Raw genomic sequence first — 10,738 nt, 5'->3', positions numbered from 1 at the left:
GTTGTATAGATGCTCGTGGATAAAGACGGCTAGACAGCCGAGCGTTTCAGTTTCTGAACATCTGCAACACACTCGGGATCCAGCAACCGCGCGGGATCGGCGATCTCATTCGTCCCCGCAAAGGTTCCGAATGCGAGAGATTGTGAGCAAAACCGCCTCTCAAGCTGCGCCTCTCCACGATCCCGCCCGACAGCAAAAGCCACGTCCCCGCCCGCTCCTCCCACCGAAGACCCTCCCTCTCCTCCCCCCTCACGGCTATCGGACTAGCGGCACTGCAGCCGTGGCGGCCATTTTGTGGCACTGCTGCGTCGTCGTCGGTTGTTTGGTTTCGGTAACAGGAGCTCGCGGGAAGAAACAGCTTCCACGCTCACGCCTTTTTTTTCCGTGCGAAGAACCCGGTAAGATACACGACGCTTCTTAGGCGACTCCCGGCAAAAAGCATCCGGAGGAAACCCGGCAGGGGAACACCAAGGGCTCCCGCCACGGCCTCACAAAGGCGGAGAGGGGCGGGGACCGGCCGGGAGTCTGTGAGAGACTCCCGGGGTTCTGGTGGCTGATTTTTTGCTCAGCGCGAAGCCCGGCGACGCACCGTATAGGCGAAAGGTTCCTGGGCTGCCGGGTTCTCTGAAGCCTTTTTTAAGGGGGCTGGCCCTGGGGCCTGGCGTACCGGCCCCTCCGGCTGGTAGCGCCCGCGTGGGCTTGGCGAGCGGAGGCCTCGCGAGTTCTTGCCTGGGAGGTGTTGCCGGCCGCACCATGCTTTCCGCTTTGCCTCGCCGAGTCGGAGGATGATGCCCGGCCCTTCTCCGGGGCAGAATGCCAAGGCGTAAGCGCGCTCTCTTCCTGCCTGAAAGAAGTGCTGTTGTTTTTGTTTTTGTTTTTCCCAGGGTTGCCGCTACTTTTGTGACCTTGATCACCGGGAGGTGCTGCGTTCGCTTTTTCAATCTGAACGCCTGGCTTCAATTGGGCCGCAAAGGCGCATCGAGGTTTAAACGGCATGAAAAGTTGTACTTTTTGTGTATGACAAGCCCTGGCGCGCGTGGCTGCCTTTTCATTCAGTCTCCTGATTTCAGGGACCGCCTCCAGATAACGTTTTTCAAAAACAGACTTTTTTAGTTAGCGGTCTCAGTAATTGACATCGCTGTGCTGTGATATGTCTTTCAAAATTGCTTTTCCGAAATCAACTGTTAGGATAATGAATAAGTGCTGACGAATCGCTGGGACCTGGGAGCGCTTATTATTAACTTGACAGACATGATGGGTGTTGCAGTTATATAACATTACTTTCTGCTAATTTGCTTACCCTCCGGGTTCTTATTGAAGAGGTCAGTCCTCTGAAGGGTTGTACCAATCAGACATTATAAGGTTTTTTTTTTGAATTTACCGAATGTCTGCATGATATTCTATGATTTTTTTTAAAAAAATATTACCTTTATGGGAGAACAACCTGATTTTTTTTCCTGCTTTTACATAGGCATCTTGATAGCTCGATAGATTTATTTTTCACAGAATTCGGTTTAATTGGTCTGACAAAGAAATCAATTAAACATTCATTCTTAGGGGAATCAGAATAATTCATTTTTCAAGTTTTTGAAGTTACTTAGAGATGTTGGTAGAACAAAATAGTTGAACTATGTTTACTTTTCTGTCATTAAAGGTGATTCTTTATTACTAGATCTTTCATATTTCAAACAGTAATGTAGTAATGGCATGGCAACAGTGGAGTCTGAAATACTTTAAATCAAAGGGATTTCTTTTGGGGTAATGCATATTAATGCAGTATTTTTTCAGAAAATTTGCCTTTAATATTTTTTAAAATAATAAATTCTTATGATGTTTTTTTAATCACTTGTCTCATTCACCAGTAATGAAACTTTTGAAAATGTACCATACTTCTACTTCATTCCAAAGTATAATATTTTCGCTGCAGCATATGCCACTTAGAAAAACAGTTCTCAAAGTGTGGCCAAAGTGATAATTGTGGCACAGTTTGCCATACAGTCTTTTGCTGCCTTCCTGATGTGCTGTGTATCTACCGCTTATAAGTACATGTGTCATAATCGTTTGCAGACTGACCTCTGTTGGTCCAAGCCAGAACTAACTACACAGGCTACATTTGGTTTTGAAAACTAGTCCTGCCCACTTCCCAGTTCTTAATAACAATAGCACTTAGATTTATATACACTTCACAGTTTTTTATAGCCCTCTCTAAGTGGTTTACAGAATCAGCATTTTGCCTTCCCCCTCTCCCCAGTAATCTAGGTCTTCATTTTACCGACCTCAGAAGGATTGAAGACTGAGTAAACCTTGAGACTGGTGAGATTTGAACTCTCAAATTGCAGTCAGTCAGCAGAAGTAGCCTGCAGTACTTGCATTCTAACCACTGTGCCACCATGGCTCTGTATACAAGAGAAAGGCAAAATTATTAAACGCCATTGACTTTTGTTGTTCTTTTGTTTGTTCTGTTTTTTTCTTGACTGTGGTTTATGTGGGTGTACTGTTTTTATCATTACATCATTTATGGTGTTTTTAACTGTTAATTTTCCAGCGTTATACATTTGAGATGTGCAGCCATATAAATAAAAAATAAAATATAAATGTAGTTTAGCTTTTGTCTTAGCCTCATTAACTTTTGGATTTCGTTTGGCATATCCTTATTTGAACTAAAATCTTTAAGTATAGACTGTAAGGGAAACTATTAATTTTTTAAAAGTACACATTTTTGGTTTGATTATGTTGAATCTGATAAATCAATCAGAACCCCCACATACAAAAATACTGCCTTTCTAGGTATATATTTTCCATCTTTTTAAAAATTAAACAACAGCAAGGCAAACATTATTTTAAAATATTGAATTAAAAACTAAAAGAAAAAATGTAAATAAACATGTATTAATACATTTAAAATCTTTGAATTTCATTGTACTTTCTCAATATTTTTATCAAGTACATTTGTACAACCTGAAATAAACTGTTAGAACAGTATTGTTGCTATAGATATATAATCAAATTTAAATAAACCAATCTGTAATTGAAGAGTTTTTCAAAGCCTTCCTTTAATGTTTCAGCTAAAAGCAATTGCCGAAATTTTAAATACATTGCACCAAAGAAAGAGTACTTAAATATTCAAGTTTGTTGAGATAAGAAATTGAATATATTTCTTATGTTGTAACAATGTAAGTGCCTTAAGACAGGGGTCCCCAACCACTGGTCCCCGGACCGGTACCGGTCCGTGGAACAATTTCTACCGGGCTGCCGGTTTGCTAGGTGCCGCCATCTTGTTTTGATGAAAAAGTGCTTCCAGTGAGCTTTTCCGGGTAGAAAGCGGCGTTTGGGTGCTAAAAGAATCCTCGCACCTTAGTTTCATTGGGGGGGGGGCGGCTTCGAACAAAACTAAGGCGCGAGGATTCTTTCAGCATGCATGGCAAGGCGAGCCGAGCGACCGTCCCGAAGCCGTTTATGAAGCCCATCGACACAGGTACAAAGGAGGAGTTGAAGGTGGCGGGGAGAAGCAGGGGACGGCTGGCTGGCCGGTCGCTCGGCTCGCCTTGCCATGCGTGCTGATGCCGGTACCGGGCCGCGGATGATTTTGTGATGCCGGTACCGGGCTGCGGCACAAAAAAGGTTGGGGGCCACTGCCTTAAGAAACATTGTCAATGGCAGGAGTCCTAGGAACATTTGTTGGGTAATTTGACCAAAAGGAATGGATAATCAGCATTTCTATCAGAACTGATTCTAAGTATTTTATAATTCTACCAACCCAATCCTGTAAGTTAAAATTTATGTAATGTGATTTTAGTGGTATGAGATGTTTTGCTGATCTTTGGATGATTTTCCAGATCAATATTTGATGATTTTATACATAAATTTCTTCTGAAATTCATTACATTCGGATCCCAAACAATCCTCCCAGAATTGATTTTTTAAAATATTATGCACAATGGGATTCTTTAAATAGTTTTGTCTCACTTATTTTGGCCATGTCATGCAGGGAAATTCACTGGAGAAAGCAATTTATGCTAGGAAGAGTTAGCAATAAAAGGAGACCAGCTCTGCAAAGAACACTAGATAGCTGAATGGTATCAAAGCTGACGGAGCATAGAAAACTTAAAGAAACAGTGCAAGATTAGAAGATGTAGAGAGAGCTGGCATTATGAAATTGCCAAGACTGACACAGCTGAACAGATAACATCATCCTCTTAATTAAAGAGTTTTATGTAATATTGAAATGATCTGTTGAATTTTAGTAAGAAAAAATTATACCATTCCTTAAGTCAAGCCAATTTAAAGATTTGGGAACAGTTCTTACAAAGGTTTGGTATGAGCTAAATAAATATGTTGATGATGAGCAGTATGTGATTAAACTAATGATTGTTGCCACGACAAGACTTGTATTTAAAATAATTACTGTTCCAAAACTTCTGCTTCTCCCATTTCCCTGAAAATACCTATCCATAAAATAAGACATAGCATGCCTTTTATGTTTGTGAGTAATGTAAGCCCTACCCCCCAAAGTAAGTCCTATTTAGGAGCCTGCACAGCCATCTGGCTGCCCATTCTCTGTGGATGCTAGTGGTGCTGTAGCCATGAGGCGAGGCAAGATGGTCGTCGAGCTACCCCACACATCCCGCACCTGTTTATCTCAGGACCCTGCTGCCAGGCCATCCCACCCCGACACCTGCCTTGCAGCAGCAGCAGCAACCATGTGCAGAGGGAGCCCACATGGCCACCCGTCTATTTTTTCTGCTGGCTCATGGCCACAATGGAGCAGAAGGCTGAGTGGTGTGATGGTGCCATGGCTTCCAGGCAAGGCAGGTGTCGGAGCATGGATGCCCTGGCTATGAGGGCCCTAAAGTAAGCTGATGCATGGGGCAGCTCTACCTGCCTCACCTTGTGACCACAGTACTGGCATTGCTTGGTCTCCTGCTCTGTTGTGGCTGTGAGCAAGCAGAAGTGGGCAGGCAGACATGCAGGGCCCTGCTGGACAGGGCTGCTGATGACCAGGTCACAAGGTGAGGCAAGTATCGGGGCTTGGGTGGCCTGGCTGCAGGGTCCCTCAGGTAAGCCTGTGCGAGGCAGCTCCATATTCTCCTGCCTTGCAGCAGCAGTCCTGGCACACCACAAGCAAGCAGGTGCCTCACGTACATTGGCGGGGCGGGAACAAGTGACCCCCCCAAAAAAAATAAGCCCTAGTGTTTATTTTGTTACCCAAAAGAATATAAGATCCAGTCAGGAAAACATGGGTAGTTCCTTTGCCTGGTTTCATAATACAGGCAGTCCTCATTTAACATAGTATTGGGACCCAAATTTCCTTTGTTAAGCAACACTGTCAAAATGGTGATGTCATGGGCCTGTGCCATTTAGCTATGTCAATTAAACACTTTCAGTTGCCATTGTTAACTGAAGCCCCCTGCCCTGAAGATAGCAGTGAAGGTTGCAAATTATGATTACATGACCACAAAACAGTGCAATGTCATAGTTGCGAGTTAATTGCTATGTGGCTGGATTGTGGTCCTGTGACTGCAGAAACATAACCAGTTATAAGTATCACACATTCAACATGGTCATAAATTCAGTCACTGAACAAGTGATTATTAAGCAAATCTACCTATATGCAAATAATTTCCTTTAAATTTTCATATGACAAAGATGTATATGTACTTTATTTGAAACATTGATATCTTACAATTAAAGGAATTAATTTTTAAATTTTTTAAAAAATGTGCATGCTAATTCATATATCATTGGATTACCTATCAGGGTAATTCTAACCTGTATCATTAAGAAATGCTGTCTGCTTCTCAACTCCATGTTTCAAAATTTTGGAAGCTTGAAGAAAATGGAAACAACTTTCAGAAAAGTATTGCCAGCATAAATGAGAAGTTAGGGGGAAAAGAATGAAAATAATCTTTTAACTTAAGAAGTAGTACCTCTTTTGGCTGTACGGGATATTAGCAAAGATGGAGTGTGACATTATTTAGCCATGTTTCTTTCCTGGAAATGTGTTTTTAGTACAGTATAAAAGTCATCCAGTTGCAAAGATTAAAAGTATCAGAATTCATTGCTGCTTTTTGGATTAACCAATCAAATCAAATGACCACTGCCATTCAGAATTGCAGGGGATGAACTGGATGAGCTTATAATTGTTATTGATGGTATGGCATGTTTTACTATTCCTACTATACTAGTAGTAGGAATTGAAGAGCTACCATTGTGTGTGTGTGTTAATATTTTTCTTGAAAAGCTGATTTGGAAACATTCATTGTCTGCTAGGATGAATTTCAAGAGAGCATTAAGGCATATGCAGTACCAGTCTAAATTTAAAAAGATTCCTGTAATGACTACAAGTAGTCCTTAACTTAACAACATTTTCATTAATAATGGCCTCAGAAAGGGTGGTTTATGGCTTGTAAATACTTTGTAAAGTTTATAACATTTCTAATCATCATAAAATGTTTCCTACCCCAGCTTGTGATCTCAATCTGGGTGCTTAGTAACCTGTTTATACTTATTGTTTATACTGGTTGCCAGGCACCCCACTATCATGTGTCAATCATTTGCTTTCTTCTCTGCCAGCTTCCTCAGAAATTCAACAGGGAAGGTTGCAAGCTATGTGGGCTGGTTGAAAGAGCACCCTGTTGAAGGGTTTCAGTCCCATGCTTGAAATGCTTTGGCAGAAGCTCTTTCATCCAGCCCCTAGAGGTGAGAGGGAGCTAAAACCCAAGCAGGATTTTGCAGAAAGACAGCACACTAATGTATGGAACACTGGGAGCCTCAAAGATAAGGGGAGGCCCTGGAAAGCCCAGCACAAATTGTGTGAGAAGGTCTCCCCGCTCAGGGGCTGAAAATATTGCTTGGGTTTTGAGCAGAGCTCCCAGGGTCTTCCCCAACGCCCTGAGGCACCCTGAACTCTTTACCTGGGACTTCACTTAATGACCTGTGTAATCACTTAACATCTGCAACCAAGAATACCAAGAGTCTGGTCATTGAATGAAGCAGTCACATGATGTCTCACTTAATGACCAAGATTCTGGCCCAATTGTGGTAATAGGTTGAGGATTGACTTCAGTGATTGAAATTCACACTTCTTGCCTCTGATACAATAAAGAAAATAAGATATTCTTGACTATTAATAACTTTTTCAATATTATAAAAAATGTATTGGGTAGAGATTTTTAGAGGAAAGATTGAATACTCACAGCACCTTTTGAGCTATATAAGTACAGCATATTTCAGTGGTGGATAATAGTTTTTAAGATATGTTTGGTAGAGAAGAGTGTGCTAAATTATGATTTAATACGTAGGAGTAAATTGTTCATAGCATGCATATTATTAGAACTATATGACCTGAATGTGTAGTTTTCTCTTTTCAGTGTACTTACTAAATCATTTTCTCACTCATCTGAGAAAAATTACTTTTGTGACAATATCAGGGAGGATAGTTTTATTTATCAAATTTTTATAGCTGCCCATCTCCCCAAAAACAATTCTTGGCAGTACAGACTTTAAAAGTTAATTTTTTAGCATATTCTATACATGCTATCTACAGTAAACACTGACCCATGTATTTGCTTGTCCTTTATTTATAACAGTTTGTACAGATGTTCTTTCATGTTTTTTCATCCATTCAGTTTGAATGCTTATATGGGCCTATGGTCTGTTACATTCCTCTGGTGAGGTGACATTGTCTCCCTGGCAGCTATTTCTGCAGTGGCACTCAGAGCCATGGCTGAGGTAAGTGACCTTACTGCAAGCCATGGTACCAGTTTATGATTAAGTTAAGAGCGATTTAACACTAATTTCAGCCTGATTGGGTTGAACAGCATGTTGAACTTAACCTTGGTGTAGGCTTAGCATTCAATGGAAACAAAACCATTTGGAAAAAGAAAAGTTTATTGAAACCAAACTCTATTTGTACAATTGTTTAGAAATAGAAGGTAATTTTCTTATGGAGATAGCAAGGATTACTTCAAAATGAATTTTAGCTTTTAATCCCCTAGGCAAATCTGTTTTCTAGATCTATTAAGAAGAGTAATATGTACAGCGTGCTCAAAAAAGGAGAGAATATAGAATAACTGAGTTGGAAGGGACCTTGGAGATCTTCTAGTCCACAGGTGTTAAGCTTTCAGCATCATGTTGCCATCACGTGATGTTTCATGACATTTTTCCCATTCGTGGAGCTGGGGTAGGCATGGCCTGTGCATGACACTCTGCCCATGGGCTGCCAGTTTGACATTCCTGCTCTAGTCCAAACCCCTGCTCATACAGGAGACCCTATAGGCTTTAACCTTAGCTACCGATCTATAGCAGTAAAAGAAATATTGTGCTGTTTATAAAACTGCAGGTTTTAATCAAGTCGTGCAATTTATCTGTGGTTATATTAAAACCATCAGTACTGTACAATATACCAAAAATTATGCCAGTTAAAGCTGTTGTGTAATATTCTCATGAAAGATTTTGTACTGATGTGGTTTCAGTTTGTAGTTTTATTTAAATTAGAAATGATCAAATTCTGATCAGGAGCTTAGTTTATGGTATTTAAAATAGCATTTTAAAGCTATTTTATAATTTGAGTTGTACATAAAACTAAGATCTGTAAAGTTGATGAAACTGTAGGGATAATTGTATATTCCTTGAGACTTGCAAACTTTTAAATAAGTAAGTTCCATTATATGAAATATAATGCAGTGGGTTACAGTGTTTTCAGTCTTACATTTTGTAAACCATTTCATGCCCCAAATTAACAATATGACTATCCTAAATATTTAGAAGTTTGACCAAAATCAAAAGTTGGAATCTGTTGCTCAGACAGTTTGTTGACCATTAGATGACTTAAATACAGTAGATTTATGAAACTAGTGGCAAAAGCACATTGATTGTTGATTATGTGTCATCAAGTCAGTGTTGATCATAAAGATATCCTGCAGATCTTATCATCAATGTAATTTTAAATGCAAACACATACCAATGTTACATGTAATGAATACTTCTTAGCACCTTAAAACTCAGTAATAAGCTTTAGGGTATTAAGTTTTCTCCTAGAACATCACAGAGTATTGAGAAGTTATGCTGTACTTTGTAAATTATAATTCTCTATATCATGTATTTATTGTTGCAAATTATAGCAATACTATATGCAACTACTGAATGGAAGCCATTTGAAATAGTTATTACCTATAATAGCTATTCCATGTGGCACATATTATTTGTCAGTGCTATTTAATTATGCTTAATCCCTGCAGCTATACAGACATAAAACATTCAGAAAAGTAATAGATGGAGCAAGTAAAGATACATAGAATGGATCAATTTGTATCAACACTATGCTAAATTATCTTCCCAGACATGAAATGCTTATACACTGCTCAAAAAAATAAAGGGAACACAAAAATAAGACATCCTAGATCTGAATGAATGAAATATTCTTATTAAATACTTTGTTCATTATGTAGTTGAACGTGCTGACAACAAAATCACACAAAAATTATCAATAGAATTCAAATTTAGCAACCCATGGAGGTCTGGATTTGGAGTTACACCCAAAATTAAAGTGGAAAAAAATACTACAGGCTGATCCAACGTTGATGTAATGTCCTTAAAACAAGTCAAAATGAGGCTCAGTAGTGTGTGTGGCCTCCACGTGCCTGTATGACCTCCCTGCAACGCCTGGGCATGCTCCTGATGAGATGGCGGATGGTCTCCTGAGGGATCTCCTCCCACACCTGGACTAAAACATCCCCCAACTCCTGGATAGTCTGTGGTGTAACGTGGCATTGGTGGATGTAGCGAGAGATGATGTCCCAGATGTGCTCAATTGGATTCAGATCTGGGGAACGGGCAGGCCAGTCCATAGCATCAATGCCTTCGTCTTACAGGAACTGCTCACACACTCCAGCCACATGAGGTCTAGCATTGTCTTGCATTCGGAGGAACCCAGGGCCAACCGCACCAGCATATGGTCTCACAAGGGGTCTGAGGATCTCATGGCACTCAGGCTACCTCTGGCAAGCACATGGAGGGCTGTGCGGCCCCCTAAAGAAATGCCACCCCACACCATTACTGACCCACTGCCAAACCGGTCATGCTGGAGGATGTTGCAGGCAGCAGAACGTTCTCCACAGCGTCTCCAGACCCTATCACATCTGTCACATGTACTCAGTGTGAACCTGCTTTCATCTGTGAAGAGCACAGGGTGCCAGTGGCGAATTTGCCAATCTTGGTGTTCTCTGGCAAATGCCAAACATCCTGCACGGTGTTGGGGTATAAGCACAACCCCCACCTGTGGACGTCGGGCCCTCATACCACCCTCATGGAGTCTGTTTCTGACCATTTGAGCAGCCACATGCACATTTGTGGCCCGTTGGAGGTGGTTTTGCAGGGCTCTGGCAGTGCTCCTCCTGTCCCTCCTTGCACAAAGGCGGAGGTAGCGGTCCTGATGCTGGGTTGTTGCCCTCCTACGGCCTCCTCCACGTCTCCTGATGTACTGACCTGTCTCCTGGTAGCACCTCCATACGCTGACAGACACAGCAAACCTTGCCACAGCTCGCTTTGATGTGTCATCCTGGATGAGCTGCACTACCTGAGCCACTTGTGTGGGTTGTAGACTCCGTCTCATGCTACCAGTAGAGTGAAAGCACCGCCAGCATTCAAAAGTGACCAAACCATCACCCAGAAAGCATAGGAACTGAGAAGTGATCTGTGGTCACCACCTGCAGAACCACTCCTTTATTGAGGATGTCTT

The 10,738-nt window shown here is 41.3% G+C and overlaps 1 protein-coding gene across 4 annotated transcripts in view; it reads left to right on the top strand.

Annotated features, from left to right (window-relative positions):
• Nucleotides 1-260: 260 nt before the first annotated feature.
• Nucleotides 261-10,738, top strand: part of PHF20 (PHD finger protein 20) — a 40,847-nt gene continuing 30,369 nt past the window's right edge. For 3 of the 4 annotated variants that reach the window (XM_026697681.2, XM_026697680.2, XM_087929203.1), the window contains exons 1-2: nucleotides 261-398; nucleotides 7,629-7,731. In XM_026697681.2, the coding sequence (XP_026553466.1) occupies nucleotides 7,634-7,731 (98 nt within the window). In that variant the 5' untranslated portion in view covers nucleotides 261-398; nucleotides 7,629-7,633. The remainder of the gene's footprint in view (nucleotides 399-7,628; nucleotides 7,732-10,738) is intronic. The other variant, XM_026697682.2, reaches the window with a different exon arrangement.

Source organism: Pseudonaja textilis, chromosome 3 (assembly GCF_049901715.1).
Source record: "Pseudonaja textilis isolate UNSWEBS1 chromosome 3, rPseTex1.2, whole genome shotgun sequence".
In the NCBI taxonomy this organism is placed as follows: domain Eukaryota; kingdom Metazoa; phylum Chordata; class Lepidosauria; order Squamata; family Elapidae; genus Pseudonaja; species Pseudonaja textilis.
The sequence above is the reverse complement of the archived record's forward strand: the minus strand, read 5'-3'. Positions and strand labels throughout refer to the sequence as shown.